Source organism: Somniosus microcephalus, chromosome 9 (genome assembly GCF_052327205.1).
Source record: "Somniosus microcephalus isolate GS21.2 chromosome 9, FLI_Smic_1.0, whole genome shotgun sequence".
NCBI classification, from domain to species: Eukaryota; Metazoa; Chordata; class Chondrichthyes; order Squaliformes; family Somniosidae; genus Somniosus; species Somniosus microcephalus.
In genome coordinates, this window is record NC_140995.1 from 103,577,370 (window position 1) to 103,594,285 (window position 16,916).

Here is a 16,916-nt window from a genome sequence, read left to right on the forward strand (position 1 = left end):
TTTCACTCTTTGAACGACAGTCTCATGTATACATACAAGAAAATCATCAGGAAATATTAAGCAAATTAAAGTAGAATATAGGCAAAGTCTGGTCATGATCTGGGAATATTGTTAGAGTACATTTCACGTTATGTTTTACTGTATTCAACACTATACATGTGCAGAAAGTCTTTCTTTCAGATGTAACATGCAGCAAAAGATATGTGTGATTTGAAAACTGAAAAGTCCTCAAAGAGTTATAGAATGGATAATGTAATGAGACTGCAGATGATTAAAAGGCTAAAATGAGTAATCTAAGTGAAAAAGTGATTATGGGAGTGATTCAGAATCTAGGCCCTAGTGACTGCATTTCCCAGACAAGGCATCACTACACAGGGAGGGAGCTGGAAAATCACAAGCCGAGTGTAGAGACATGGAAGCAATACAGTTCTCTGGGGGAGGAATGAGAAGAAAATAGAAATAACCAAAAAAGCCCAACCTCCTATGGTTTAAAGGTAGTATTGAAGCAGGGTAAGGGTGCTTTTTTAGAAAATGCTAAATAAATCAGGCATTATAGCTAGAGTAACACACCATCGATTCCACAGATTGCAGCCATAATAGTTAGTTAGCTTGTGAATTAAAACTGGAAAATGCAACCGCAAATAGTATTAGCATAACCTGTTGGAGCCCTGAGATGTGCAGCTGGACTCAGTGAAAATGCAACGTTTACAGCCAAGTTTGGAACACCTGCTCAGTTGTAAGATTAAGAGCTACAGAATGACAGGGTCAAGAGCAGAAATGCACTTAGAAAACATACCAATTGGGAAGATACATTATGCTGACAATGTAAAAGGGAAAAAACATTTTAAAAGTGTTGATTTTTAATGTTCGTGCCAATCAACTGATTAACAATTACTTGTTGCCTGAGCACATAACTTTACTCAGTCAGTACTGGATCTTCAAGTCTCCAACTACTTCGAGACACCAGCACTGAAATAGATAATGGCCCAGATTTTGCTGCAGCAGGGCATCTTAATGGCATCTGCCGTTTGTTAAAATTTAAACGTGCACGAATAATTCTAACATTTTTTGCGTCTTAAGTGCTGAAAGTGCGAGCTGATAATGGCACAGCCAAGGAAACCGGGCATCTGGGGTGCGAGCTGATAACGGTACAGTCAAGGAAACTGGGCATCTGGGATCGGAGTGAACAGGGCAAGCAACTGTGTATCTCCTTAACCAATCAGATTGAAAGGTTGTGAAACTAACCGCGCAAGGACTGAGAAAGAAGTATAAGTTAGAGTGGATGAATTCAATGTCAAATCAGGTACAGAAAGAGAAATAAAGAGAGGGAAAGAAAGATTGGATTAAAAGAGAGGAAGAAAAGAGACAAAGAAAGTTAAAAAAAATTAGAAAATTTAAGTTTGACATTTTTAAGATCTCCAAAAACAATTAATACCTGAAGGAATGAGACTCCATACTTGTAATAGTTAATATTCAGTGCTAGAGAGATTGATTGGCAGTAGTTAACAATTATCACATCGTTAAAAGCGTACTTAGGCTTATAATGACGAGACTTAACTTCCTGTTGCTAACTTAGTTCGCATCTACCGCGCAAATACAGCAACTTCATGCATTTCAATGGTGAGCCAGACAGCGAGATACTGTTTTAGTGAAGCTAATGGTGGAGCGGCGCAATTTGGACAGCAACTTCTGGATAATTGAGTTTAACCACGCATCTGCTCCTCACCTGAAGTTGCTGTACCATTTACACATAAATAACAGTGAGTGCCATTAGCCTCACCGATATTTTGACAGCAAATTCTGACCCATAGTTTACCATGAGGCTGTATGAAGTAATTTGCTGACATCAGCTGAACAGCTCTCTAGGTAGTTTGAGATCCAAAGTAGTATGTGAGTAGAAGATTGTGTTACTAACGCAAACATTTATTTAACAAAATGAAAGACTTTAATTTTTTTTCCTAACTTGCTAGAAGTACTTCATTTTAAAGCTACGCCCCCTACACATATTTACTTTTAATGTACTCTTTGCAAACACTGCCCTTGCGCTCCTGCAATCCAGAGTTAAATGCAGTTCCCAAGCAGCAGATAACCCTTTTTTCCAATGAGTGAAAAAGATCCCAATTCAAAAAGACAAAATATTTTAATCCAGTTCCCAGTGAATATTAATATACAGCATAGAATACACTCCATAACTTGCAGTTTCAGAGAGATTGAAGTAAAAGTGTACGGGGAATGTAGAGAGGTGCTTTATTGCATGATAAATTGTGCACTGCAAGCAACCCACACACTTGTTGATTTGGGAACACTTGATGCCATCACTAATATTGTACATATTATTACACTCTCGAGGACTATCACCCCTTGATTTGGCCATGTGTCATTGGTTGGTAGATAATTCACTAACTTCCTGTTGGTTGACTGATCAACCAGTCAGTAGCTCTATCACCCAAACACAGACCACACACGCAGAGAACAGAGACACGTCTGGAACACTTTCAACCAGCAGTTGTTGAACCCATTCCAAATATCCTTCAACTCTAGCTATTGAAAATCATTTTTTATAATTCCGTGTGTGCAGTAAACATAAATTTTTTGGATAGAGGAAAGGTACTTTTTAGTCATTCTTAAGATGCCACAGAGAAGAATATATCCGATATATTGAAACATTGGGCTGAATTTTCCATGGTGGTAGGGGGCGCAATCGGTGGCGGGTCAGGTGGGAAAGTTTTTTTTTTGAGAGCTGGTCGGAAACCCGCTGTCAACTCACTCCCATGCGCCTTTCCCCCAGGCGCATCGGTCAGCGTGGAGCTGACCCGACCTGCAGCGGTGGGGTACCCAATTGAAATCATTATGGGATATTTTACAGACACTTAAGAGCCTTTTTCCCCCCTACTTTTTAAATTTCCCTGCATAGCCACGGGATTCACACAGCTCGGGAATTACGTCTGTCAATCTGAAGCGTGAGTTCCGTGGCCATTGCTCCAGCTGATTACTTGACAGCATGGAAAACAAACCAAAAATAAAAAGATGTTGATTACATCAGCTAACAGATTGATGGAGATCCTGTACTACTAGTAAATGTTAATTTTTCACTGGCCATTCTCGGCTGTTGCCTTCCAACTGAAAAGTAATTACAGTGAATTGATCTGCACTATAAAAAATGACATTAACAATTAAATAGTTTTTTTTGTTGTTTCTGGTCAGGTTTTTCCTCACAGTATACTGTGATTGTCCAGTTACACATTAAATCAAGTCATCAACCGTAACAATTTCATTCTCATCACTCATTCCACTTGTTCAATTTGCTTTCAGTCCCTGAATATGACTAATTAAATTTTTCACTGAGACCTCAGGGTGAATTTCTGCAGAGGTTCTCTCACTTGTCCATTTTTAACTTCAACGGAAGAGCTGCAGAAATCCCAGAAACACATTGTAAGCACCACTTACACTGTTTGTCAGGGATTCCGCAGCTGTTCCGCTGAACTTGCATAAAATTGTAAATCCACCCCTTTACTATTACATTTAAAATCTGCTTAATTTTATGTATTACCTATATACACACATCTTTGATTTGTACCAGTTACCGATACAGATTTGTGACTAAAGCGCCAATAACTTCCCAATTAATCTACTTTTTTAATTATGTTCTTGATCGTATTTGTAGATGGAGTTATATTACTTCATGATAATTTTATTTAAATATTTCTTTGTCACTCATATATAACTTTTATTATATGATTGTACAGTAAAGATTCAACACCCACTATGTTAGATTGAACTTAAAATTTAATGTGGCCAGGGCCCCTTTAAGGAGCCCAGCTTAAAACGCATCATGAATGACGTCACCAGACCCATTCCATCTCATTGGGCTGGGTAACGAGCTGGACAGGCTTAATAGGCCCCATTAAGGTAAGTTCATTTTGTACAGCGCGATGGAGCCAACAGTGGGGTTGGGACCCGCCAGGGACACCAGCCGCACTGGACCTGCCAAGGAAGGAAAATTCTGGTCATTGTGTTCTTCTCTCCAGTGGCACACCTCACGATCGAAAGTATCTTCTCCTGATTTAATTCTGGGGCACAGGAGAAGTCTCAAGAAGACAGTCTCCATGTGGAAATCCATGGCCTAGAAATTCCATACATATGCAATACCTGTGAACACCGATTTGCTGCAAGAAAATGGCGGCTGCCTTGCTTCCTGCCGCTCCAGCGCGGGACACAGCAGCCGCCATTTTGGTAGGGGCCATAGCGCTACCGTTGACAGCGCTGGACCATGAAACGTAAATGAGCAGATCATGACGACAGTCAGTGTGCAACGCCTGACTCGACACCACGTCTGCAAACTGGGAATTTCTCGCTGTTTAAAGTCGGGTCCTAACCATGCTCAGAAAAGCGTGCGTGAGGCAGACTTGCAGAGACGCTGTCAGTGCTTCTTAAAGGGACACACACATCTTTCAGGTAAGTTTGGATTTAAGCTTTTGGACTTCTTTATATAAAAAAAAAAAAAAAAAAAAATATTTTATTGAAGTAGTGGCTTGGCGCAATAAATTTTAGAGTGTGCAGGGAGTGCTGCTGGATGCTTGCAAGGCTTCAGATGGTAAAGGAAGATCTCTGAGAAGACAGAAAATGCTGGAAATACCCAGCAGGTTAGGCAGCATCCGGGGAGAGAGAAACAGAGTTAACGTCTCAGGTCGAGATGCTGCCTGACCTGCTGGGTTTTTCAACAACAACAAAAACTTGTATTTATATAGCGCCTTTAACGTAGTAAAATACCCCAAGGCACCTCACAGGAGTATTATAAGACAAAAAATTTGACACCGAGCCACGAGGAGAAATTAGGGCAAGTGACCAAAAGCTTGGTCAAAGAGATAGGTGTTAAGGAGCATCTTAAAGGAGGAAAGAGAGGTAGAGAGGCAGAGAGTTTTAGGAAGGGAATTCCAGAGCTCAGGGCTGAGGCAACAGAAGGCACGGCCACCAATGGTTGAGCGATTATAATCAGGGATGCTCAAGAGGGCAGAATTAGAGGAGCGCAGATATCTTGGGGGGTTGTGGGGCTGAAGGAGATTACAGAGATAGGGAGGAGCGTGGCCTCCCTTGCTCTCCTTCAAAAAATGCCACGGGATCTTTTACGGCCACTTGAGACGGCAGATGGGGCCTCGGTTTAAAATCTCATCCAAAAGGCAGCACCTTTAACAGTGCAGCATTCCTTCAGTACTGCACTCAAGTGCCAGCCTAGATTATGTGCTCAAGTCTCTGGAATGGGACATGAATCCACCACCTTCTCGCTCCGAGGATAGAATGCTACCATTCAGCCATAGCTGGTGTATCAACAAAATGAACCATTAGTCTGCCATCCAGCCATTGAGAGACATTGGCCGATAAATTAAAGTAGGCTGGAAACCTGCTGGTGCCATCGCGGGCTGCAGTTAACGGCTGCCTGCAATAACAGCACAGGCAGCAATGGTATTTTGATGCTGCCTGCTAATTTAAATTATCGCAGCGCAAAACCTGGAGTGCAAAACTCTTTTTCCGGCAGTCTCAGCAGGAGGCCCAATGCAGCGTGGCTGTTGCGAACCTGGAGCAAGGCAGCGTTGTCTTAAAGCTAGCTAGTCACTTAAGAAAGCAACGTCAGTCCCTTAAAGGGGAACTGCCTTCTAAAATGAAAAAAAAACATTTAAAAATAGGAAGCCTTTAGAGCTCTATTGCCTTCTGAAAAGAAAAATAATTCTGAAATGGCTGTCTTCAGCTCTTAAAGCTGAACTGTCTTCCGCATGTAAAAAAAAGTCCTTCAGTGTTAACATAAATGGCTCAACAAGCCAAGGAAGGGGCACCAGGGTCGCACACGCAGCACCCCAACTTTTTGCAGGGGCTGAACACAACATGTACATGTTTGGGTACCCAGATGGGCCAGGAGGTCCTTCAGAAAGAACAATGTGAGACCAGATGAGAGGTCAAGGTCAGTGAATGCATCTTCAAAAGCCATCTCCTACCAGCTACACCACTAGCCTCACGCACTGCTCATTGCACGACCCTCCCAGCCCCCATCATTCACCTACCAACCGTCTGTACCAAACACGAGGCACACCTACCATTCCTAGCTTCACTTCACCCCCTTGGAGGAGACGGGGCTGGCCATTTTTGCAGGAGCATGGCTGAAGCCCTGGCCAGCGGTGGAGCTGAAAGAATACAAGATGCTGATATCCTATGTTATTCTCCTTCTCACAGCCCACTTCCTCCTTATCCCACAATATCTTCTGATTTACAAGCTCTTGCTTTCCTGCCCTCCCCTAAAATGCTCTACCTCACCACCACTTCTCTTGACTCCTCCACGGTCTCTAAATTGTCAGACTGCTTGTCTGACATACAGTTCTGGATGAGCAGAAATTTTCTCCAATTAAATATTGGGAAAACCGAAGCCATTGTTTTCAGTGCCCGCCACAAACTCCATTCCCTAGCCACTGACTCCATCCCTCTCACTAACATCTGTCTGAGGCTGAACCACACTGTTCGCAACCTTGGTGACATATTTGATCCCGAAATGAGCTTCCGACCACATATCTGCGGCATAGCTAAGACCGCCTATTTCCACCTCCGTAACATCGCCCGTCTCCGCTCTTACCTCAGGCTCATCCACTGCTGAAACCCTCATCCATGTCTTTGTTACCTATAGACTTGACTATTCCAATGTACTCCTGCCTGGCCTCCCACGTTCCACCCTACGTAAACTTGGTCATCCAAAACTCGGCTGCCCGTGTCCTAACTCGCACCAAGTCCCGTTCACCCATCACCCCTGACCTTGCTGGCCTACAGTGGCTCCCAGTTAAGCAACACCACGATTTCAAAATTCTCAAATGCGTTGTTGTCTTTGTTTATTACAACAGTGACTACACTTCAAAAGTACTTTGTCAGATGTAAAGTGCTTTGGGACGTCTTGAGGTCGTGAAAGGTACTATATCAATGCAAGTCTTTCTTTTGTTTTTGATTAGATAGAGTCCTGTTATCATTTTGCATATTTGAAAAACTATACTACAAGGTAGTGGACTTGGGCTCAATACATTGAACTCATAAAAGGAACAATATTGAAGGGTTACGCAATCCAATTATTTTTGTTACAGAATGTTCTGTCAGGTATAGAAATCAGGAAATATCGTAAACTCAGGCTCATTAAGTGCACTCCCAGCATATTGCAAACAAGCCCCATCTTGTATGGCAGGAAGATGAAATTATTAAAAATATATTTCCACAACTGTCAATTATTGCAATATTGCCAGCGCTTCTTTGTAGAATAAGATCTGAATGAAATGCATGTACTTGACTCTATCCATACTGGCACCATAATACATTGATCCTTCACTGCTTAATTAATTTCTGTCAATTGCAAACTTTATTCAGTTACTCAATAATCAGCCTAGCCTAAAATTCTAACAACACTGGCGCACGGAGGACAGTGTTCCTACTGCAAGTAACCTTACAAAAACGTCAGTCTATGCACAGGGACTCCACGCAGTGAATGAACTGACTCTGTTGAGACAATTAATCACTAACCACTACAAGTAGATTGTTGTTTTTAAAATAATTCCTTTACATCACCATTTCCGCTAAAAAATGAACAAAACTCAGAAGTGGCATTTTACCCTTCACCAAAAAATAAGTTGAAATCCAAATTACTGATCTGGGAAATAGCTAGAGTTATGGCGTTGCCATTCAGTATTATTAATCAATCTAATAATTGGCTGTAACAGATTATCCATGTTGGGGAATAACCATTTATCCCTTTACAATATACAACTATTTTTCTCATTTAGCATATCAAAGATTCTTCAAACTCTGTGTCGTTATCAGCGAAGACAGCATTTATTTACTGTTAACTAAACACAGTGTACAGACTTTCCATAAAATTCCAACTTGAAATTGCAAGCTCCCACAGTTGCTAATAAATAATAATGGCCAGCAATGAAGGCATGCTTTGGATCCTACTGCCGTTTGTTCCATTAACCCATGTTTGTGTCAAAGTACATATACAGCAAAAAAACTAGAATTATTATGAGGCTTGAACATTTTAGGAGAGGGGAGAATGCCAGATACAATGCAGAGTTCTCCTTACTCCCACCCCAACCTTCCTACTGCCACATGTAGGGATTACATAGGAATGAACAGGATTGGAAAAGACCATTACAGTCCATCAGGATAGTACCAAAGTCTGGAATGTATCATACACCATTCGTATCTCCCAAACTCCTTATTCACTTCCTTTCTCTATTAGTTTACCCACTGGGAAATGGACAGGGATTACTGAAATTCCAAAATCATTTGCCTTTTGAGCATCAAACAGCGAACACCTTCATATCTTCGGCATGCCTGGATTTGGCTTTGTCCTGAAGGGATAGGGCACCACATGCCTGTGTCCTGTACTAAAGTGACAGTTATCTACAATGGAAACCTGAGAGCAACTGGGATATAATGGGATTGAATCAGCCTGAAGCTCAGTTTTAATTGAACTGATCTGACCAATGGAAGCCAGGTTAGTTCATTCTTCCCAAGAAAGGGGTCGCTAAGTTTGGAGGTCACATGGTAAGTTTTTCAACCCTCAGTTGCCTTCCAAATTCCACCTACTTTTCTTCCTTTCCCTTTTCTCGTTGCTGTCTGTGCTCTGCGAGTCTGATTGACCATCACTGCTGTCATCCCACATCTCGGACAGATCCTTCATTTCATCTGGGACATCCTTCTGGGGAACCAAAAGGAAGAAGTGATGTTACGGCAGTCAGAAGCTCTGTCTTTACAATTTACTTTCGGCTGAGAATAATCAGCAATGAGCAAACATAATTGGTTTTGAAAAGCTGCTTTAAGAAGCAGTTACTGTCAGCAGACTATAGGCAATGAATTCTCTCAGGGCTTCTCCTGCTCCACCACAGTAAATTTGGCAGAAACTCTGTTTAAGCACACAAACGGGATTTAAGCAGGTAAAAGGGGTTTCTGCAAGCTTCGTTTGACGTCTTGGCAGCAGAGTGGGAGAAACCCCGAGGAAATTCACCCCCTATGTCTCTTGAAAATTATGGTGTTGCTGCAAACGGGGTTTTTATTAAGTTTTTGCTAATCCGAAAAATAAACCCACTCCTGCTACCAACGCACCACCCCCCACTCAAGCTTCAGGATCTGCTAAAAAAAAGAAAAATTACTACATTTTTATAATTTTTCCTCTAAAGAAATTCCTGTTCAGATACTAGTCCAGATGCCACAAAGAACATAAAGCAGTACACGAGACAATTTGATTAGCTCCAGTTATAAAGATTAAATAGATTAAGTTGTCCTCTCCTGCTTCTGATTTCCTGTACCCATATAGTTTAATGATACTGACTATAGTTGGTTTCGATTGTTATTGGCTAGAGATAAATGAGCAAGGCTGTCAAATTAACTGGATAATGACTGAAGAAACAAAAAAAGACTTGCATTTATATAGCGCCTTTCATGACCACTGGACGTCTCAAAGTGCTTTACAGCAAATGAAGTACTTTTGAAGTGGAGTCACTGTTGTAATGTGGGAAATGCGGCAGGCAATTTGTGCACAGCAAGCTCCCACAAACAGCAATGTGAAAATGACCAGATAATCTGTTTTAGTGATCCTGATTGAGGGATAAATATTGGCCAAGACACTGGGGATAACTCCCCTACTCATCTTCGAAACAGTGCAATAGGATCTTTTGGGTCCACATGACGAAGAAGACGGGCCTCGGTTTAACGTCTCATCCGAAAGACGACAACTCCAACAGTGCAGCACTCCCTCAGCACTGCACTGGAGTGTCAGCCTAGCTTTATGTCCTCAAGTCCCTGGAGTGGGACTTGAACCCACAACATAAATTTAAATAGACAGAAAATGTAAATGTGGATAAAGTGTCTCCTCATTGAGTCCAATAGGGTGGATACAGTATAATATAGTACATAACTCGTCATATCCTGTTCCACATAATCTTGCTGTTACAGTTGCATTTATCAAACGGTAAATAGATTTTAATTGTCATTTGTTTTAATCAATAATATGTCAGATGTAATCCAAATAAGTTGGTACTTAGTTAATGTGAGGGCAATTTTCCTGTGCAACACTCCCTTTCCTCTATCCTGTGCCATGCATCACCTGTGGCAATGACTTGGTTGTAGACATCTGCAGATGTCACTCAGTCAGGCTTCAGGAGGGGCACGAGAGCAGCCCAAAGATGATTTTTCCTCTTGTGAGAAGGACCTGGTTTCTGCTCAGTACCTTCTGACAGCACCAGCAAAGAAATCAAGAACTTGGTAAATAGAGGATTATGGGCACAAAAGATCATCTACAAGCACTCTTGCAGTTGTGCATAATTTTAATGTTAATTTAGTAAATTTGATAGTTTTAGTAATCAACACAATGTTTCTGTAATAATTTGTGCCATAGCCATACAATGCAAATTAAGACTTTTACCATTTTTTCTTATCCCTTCCAAAAAATGAAAATCGCCTCGACTCCTCACCAGGGACAGTTCTATAGATGCTGTCAATGCCACTCCTCAGTCAACCCATCACCAGGTATTTTTAAGCAGTGGAGAAAGTGATCTCTTCTTGAACAGTTTTCTCTCCCTCCATCATGGCTGAGACTTGGTTGCCTTGGAGCAGCCAAAATGTGAATCAAGACTGTAATTCAAACTGCAGTCTCCTGCTGAAGAGTCCAACAGTGTTGGTATTGGCCAAATGAAAAAATAAGAATCAGAACTAAGATGGCGCTGTATATTTGCCATCACCTCCGAGATCCAGGTTCATATCCAGTCTTTACTGACATGATGCCTCTCTTCTCTTTTCAAGCGACAAGAGTCCTACATAGAATGAGGAGTGGTAGTCTCAACCTAGTTCCGAGTGGCAATGAGCCCACAACACAAAACCACCTACAAATCAGTACTAAATTTCAGATATACCATAAGGATGCAGGAAACAGAAAAAATAACACTGGCGAAATAGTGGTTTGTTCTTCCAATGTTGGATTCAGGTCACATTTTTGGGGCAGAATAGAGTGAGTTTACTCTGCATCCGCTGTGTTACACCTGACATGAGACTGTTCAACCTAAAAGTGCTCCACCCCCAGCAATGGTCTTCCTTACCTTGATCACCACCAGTAAATGTAATTTAAAAATGAAACCAGAATTACAATACATTAGAAACTATCTTTTCCCCCCCTCCAAGGACACAAACAAATAAGATAGCATCATGGTGTTTCTTCAAGAAAAACTCACCTTTAGAGTATAGACTCCCATGCGACCAGGTACCTTATAGAAAATACCCTCTTCTCCCCTAGAATTTGTGTGAAGCATAGCATTCAAGCAAGCCAATGGAGAGGTGCCACTAGGAGAAACAGAAATAACATCAATCGATGCATGAATGAGATACATGGAGCACTTGTAAGTCAAGATCCTATGATTACAAAATTCTTTGAAGTGTTTTAAAAAATAAATACAGTACTACAGGGTGCCAGTGTTACATATTAATGCCTTGTTCTGTAGCCAAAAACTGGCTTTAATTCACATCTACTGTTTAGATTTTCTGAATAATCATAATACAGTCAGAAACGTACCTTTGTCCTTAAGGGTGCAACCTACGAAAATCTGTTTTTTAGAATTTTGGGAAACTGTTTGAAGCTCTTTCCCAGTCACTTCTAGTTCAAATAGAAGGGATGCAAGTAAGCATCCTGTGTCAAAATGACTATAACACGTCAAAAACAAAATGAGTTCCAGAAATTTCAGGAAAAATCTACCACAAATTTTCTCTGAAAGGACTAAATATTCATATTATGAAGAATGAGATGTCACAGCTTACAGTGCAAGATATTCCTTGGTTTGTATCTTAGGCAAATTGCTGCTTTAAGTATTACAGGGCATTTCTAGGCATCAACTTGTGTGTAAATCGAGTTTGAAAAGCTTCCATATTTTGTGTATAAGACTTTGTTAATAACTTAACCTTCAAAATTCACTATATTGCTGATGATATTTATGGAAGAATATTGGAGTTGAAGCACTTCCTGTCAGAAATATCATCAGACACCAACACAAGTTTCCTTGTATTGGACAAACATGCTGTTGAAACCATCATCCTTGTCTTTGTCACGATCAGACTCAACTTTTCCTGTACTCTCCTGGTCAGCCTCCAATCCTCCACTCTCTATAAACTTCAGCTCATTTAAAACTCTGCTGCCTGTATCATGTCCCATACCAGGCCCCACTCACCTATAGTCCCTGTCCTTGCTGGCCTACATTAGTTCCTGGTCTCCTAACGCCTCCAATTTAAAATGATAATCCTTGTGTGTGAATCCCTTTGTGGTCTCACTACTCTCTATCTCGTTAACCTCCTTCAGCCCTACAACTACCCCCTCGGAATTCTTCGTTCCTCTGATGCTCACCGTTTGTGCATCCCCCTTTCCTTCACCCCATCATTGGTATCTGTTCCTTCAGCTCTGGAATTCCATCCCTAAACCTCGCCACCGTTCCACCACCCTCTCCTCCTTCAAGACCCTCCTTAAAACTCACCTCTTTGATCAAGTTTTTGTTCACCCCTCCAAAGACCTTCTTTGGCTCGCCATCCAATTTTGTCTGATTACACCTCTGTGATGTGCCTTGGGATGTTTATCTACATTAAATGCAGGTTGTTGTTCTGATGGCATTAACATTTTTATGGTATAAGATTCAGAAAAATATTGGAATAGCTTCTGGTTAGATGCCAGATCTGAGATTGGCAATGAGCTTCTTTACTGAAAACAGAACATGAACACGTCAGACAATTTGCCTGCTGCTTGTACCTTCTCTGTACAAAAAGAAAATGAAAAGAATTCGACTACAGCCTGCACCAACATGACTAATTAAATTCTATTTTTCAAGGGCCATCAACAGAATTTAACGAAGCCAAAGAAATACTAAAAGCAAAACCAGGCCAATCCCACCTTTTTTTTTTACTGAAAAGGCAAAAATGCTGTCTGACAGGAGTCAGCATTCCTAATGTTTTCTGACAAAAGGTCATCCACCTAAAACGTTAACTCTGTTTCTCTCGCCACAGATGCTGCCTGACCTGCTCAGTATTTCCAGCATTTTCTGTTTTTATCCCTAACACTTGCCTTCTGTTTGTTCTTTCTCCCTTTTCTTTGGTTCATACTGTTAATGAGTTCACCTATCTTCCAATTTCCAGTTATGACGGCAGGTTTACATGTGTAAACCTAACATGTTTTCTCTTTACATGTACTGACAGGAATGCTGTGTATTTGCAGCATTTTCTATTTTCATTTTAGATAGCCAGCATTTGTAGTTTATTTCTATTTTTTGTAGTTTATTTCTTTTTGTTTCTTTTATTCCTTGGACAACCATAATCACATATTTCTAAAACAGACAAATTTGTTGTTAGATGATCATTTGAATGGGGATTATAGATTTTGCATTTCTGATGGGGTTTTATTTTCAAACAACTTTCTATCAGGTTTTAGCGAGTTGTGTGTGGTTCAGATATGGCTGGTCTGCTCAATCAGTACACACTGGAGACTTGGTCTGGGAGCATGCTGTATGCCAATATGGATACAGACCCGAGTAGTTGGATTATGGAGGCCATTAGCTTCTGAATCACAGAGGAGTTACAGTATATTTCTGTGCCAGTAAGTGCTACATCCTGCTGGGATTGGTCTGGTTTTGCTTTTAGCATTTCTTTGGCTTTGTTAAATTCTGTTGATGGCCCTTGAAAAATAGAATATAATTAGTCATGTTGGTGCAGGCTGTAGTTGAATTCTTTTCATACAGGGACGGTACAAGCAGCAGGCAAATAGTCTGACGCTTTCATGTTCTGCTGGAAGGTTACACCTGAAGCATCTTTCTCTTTCAGTTGCTGGCAATCTGGATTGTGTTTCCAGCATTTTCTACTTTATCTAATTGTTCCTCCACTTTTGGTTCTGCCAATTTTCTCCCCTCCCTTCTTCATCCTTTTTGGAATCCCACTTCTATCGAGTTTCACTGCATAGGTGTCTTAGCCATTGTCAGCAGTAATGGAGCCATAATGATCCATACAGTTATTGATCATGTGTGTCTATCCTAATCTGTATACCCCACAATCTCTTTATTAACTAGACATATTCAGCCTTTAAAAAAAAAACAGGGACTATGTCAAACTAAGACTTCTGTTGGGAGTCAGTTCCACCATTCAGTGGGGGGAAAATAATCTTTTAATCACTAGTCTAACTTCAAAATAGTTAATCCAAGCCTCACAACCTAAGATAAACATTCTGCTTGGATCTGTATAATGCTTGTCTCATTATTTTAAAAGGTTTGGATCATATTTGCTATCAATCTTTTTTGCCCCTGAAGTTTAGCTTTGTGAACTGCTCATCAGAACCCAGAGCCTGAATTGCCACTATCATCCTGGTTACTCTGCTCTGAACTCTCTGCTATATTGATTGCCTCTTTTAAGTTAGGATATTCAAAATTGACAACATGTTCCAAGTACAGTTTACCAGTGAATCTTGCAGAGTGAAAATAATGGTTTCTGATGGAAATTCCTCAGTAGTTCAGTGAGCAAGTGTGCTGCAGCACTAAGCAATGGAGCCGAGAAGAATATGAGCTGAATTAACGGATCTGGAGTTGGGCAGTGTAAAGGAAAGTAACAATTAACGCAAGTGTCCCTGGGCTAGAGGTGGGAAAAAACAACCATTGCTCTTGGTCAACATATCTCGACTCTATCTTTTCTCCCCTTGTCCAGTCTCTTCCCACCTACATCCGCGACTCTTCGGACGCCCTCCGCCACTTTAACAGTTTCCAGTTTCCTGGCCCCAACCGCTTCCTTTTCACCATGGACGTACAATCCCTCTACACCTCCATCCCCCACCAGGATGGCCTGAGGGTGCTCCGCTTCTTCCTTGAACAGAGGCCCGACCAGTCCCCATCCACCAACACCCTCCTCCGCCTGGCTGAACTTGTTCTCACATTGAACAACTTCTCCTTTAACTCCACTCATTTCCTCCAAATCAAAGGTGTTGCTATGGGTACCCGCATGGGTCCTAGCTATGCCTGCCTTTTCGTGGGATATGTGGAACACTCTTTGTTCCAGTCCTACTCAGGTCCTCTCCCTCACCTCTTTTTCCAATACATTGATGACTGTATTGGTGCCGTTTCCTGCTCTCGCCCTGAACTAGACAATTTCATTCACTTTGCCTCCAATTTCCACCCTTCCCTCACCTTCACATGGTCCATCTCTGACTCTTCCCTTCCCTTCCTTGACTTCTCTGTCTCCATCTCTGGGGATAGGTTATTGACCAATATTCACTACAAGCCCACTGACTCCCACAGCTGCCTGGACTACACTTCCTCCCACCCCGCCTCCTGTAAGGACTCTATTCCATTCTCCCAGTTTCTCCGTCTCCGCCGTATCTGCTCCGATGATGCCACCTTCCACATCAGTGCTTCCGACATGTCTTCCTTTTTCCTCAACCGAGGATTCCCCTCTACCGTGGTTGACACGGCCCTCGACCGTGTCCGTTCTTTCTCCCGCACTTCTGCCCTCACCCCTGCCCCTCCCTCTAGGAACCACGATAGGGTTCCCCTTGTCCTCACCTTTTACCCCACCAGCCTCCACATTCAACGGATCATCCTCCGCCATTTCCGCTACCTCCAAAGTGATCCCACCACCAAACGCATCTTCCCCTCCCCTTTCAGCATTCCGTAGGGACCGCTCCCTCCGAGACACCCTAGTCCACTCTTCTATCACCCACAACAGCCCTTCCCCTTCGCCTGGCACCTTCCTGTGCAAGTGCAGGAGATGTAACACCTGCCCTTATACCTCCCCCCTTCCCACTGTCCAGGGCCCCAAACACCCCTTCCAGGTGAAACAGCGATTTACTTGTACTTCTCGCAATCTAGTATACTGTATTCGCTGCTCACGATGCGGTCTCCTCTACATTGGGGAGACCAAATGCAGATTGGGTGACCGCTTTGCGGAACACCTCTGTTCAGTCCGCAAGGGTGACCCCGAGCTTCCGGTCGCCTGTCATTTTAATTCACCGCTCCATTCCCACTCTGACCTCACCGACCTTGGCCTCTTGCATTGTTCCACGGAAGCTCAACGTAAACTCGAGGAACAGCACCTTATCTTCCGATTAGGCACTTTGCAGCCTTCCGGACTCAATATCGAGTTCAACAATTTCAGATCATAACCTCGGCCCCTATTACATTTTTACTTATATTTTCTTTTTTTTCCACCCCTTTGTTTTGGGTTTTCCCTCCCCCCCACCTTTCCTTTTTTTCTCTCTCCCACATGGCAGCTGTCTCTCATTCTGCCAGAACATTTCACACCTAATCTGAGCCATCTTTTGTCTCCACTAGTCCTATCACCATCTCGTCTCGTTTTGAATACCTCTTAATGTCTCTTTACTTCTTTTGTTCTATCGCAGCCCTGCCTTTCGATCTATTTCATTTTCTTTCCAGTTTTGAAAAAGGGTTAGACCCAAAACGTCGACTCTAATTTCTCTCCACGGATGTTGCCTGGCCTGCTGAGTTTTTCCAGCATTTTCTGTTGTTATTTCGGATTTCCAGCATCTGCAGTATTTTGCTATCGAATCAGTGAGTCATACTGTATACAAGTGCAAACATTAGCCAAGGACAGGAACAGGCTCAGCTGTGACACCTCTCAATGGTTGAAAGCTATGGTGATACACATCATCAATGATCACTTGGGTGCAATACTCATCAATTTTCTGAAACCTGTAACAGAGACAAGGAGGGAGAAAAACAGAAAAACTTGCCTTGATTTATAACTGAATGCCTCGGAAATGCATCCAAGTACTTAATCAGTCTTATTGACTACAACTTCAAATTTATGAATACCTTCAATGAATAATTAGTAATTGCACCTTAATCCTTGTCTATCTTTGCTAATGGACACCT

At 42.0% G+C, this 16,916-nt stretch overlaps 1 protein-coding gene across 15 annotated transcripts in view; it reads right to left on the minus strand.

Annotated features, from left to right (window-relative positions):
* Window positions 1–16,916, minus strand: part of asxl2 (ASXL transcriptional regulator 2) — a 291,236-nt gene that overhangs the window by 92,386 nt on the left and 181,934 nt on the right. For 7 of the 15 annotated variants that reach the window (XM_085996940.1, XM_085996938.1, XM_085996928.1 and 4 more), the window contains 2 exons: window positions 11,247–11,355; window positions 8,611–8,722 (listed from right to left, as the gene is read on the minus strand). The exons of 1 other annotated variant lie outside the window; for it this stretch is intronic. In XM_085996940.1, the coding sequence (XP_085853066.1) occupies window positions 8,611–8,722; window positions 11,247–11,324 (190 nt within the window). In that variant the 5' untranslated portion in view covers window positions 11,325–11,355. Of the gene's footprint in view, window positions 1–8,610; window positions 8,723–11,246; window positions 11,356–11,584; window positions 11,666–12,533; window positions 12,831–14,491; window positions 14,613–16,386; window positions 16,734–16,916 lie in introns of those variants that run through there. 7 more of the 15 variants (XM_085996942.1, XM_085996933.1, XM_085996936.1 and 4 more) reach the window with 6 other exon arrangements.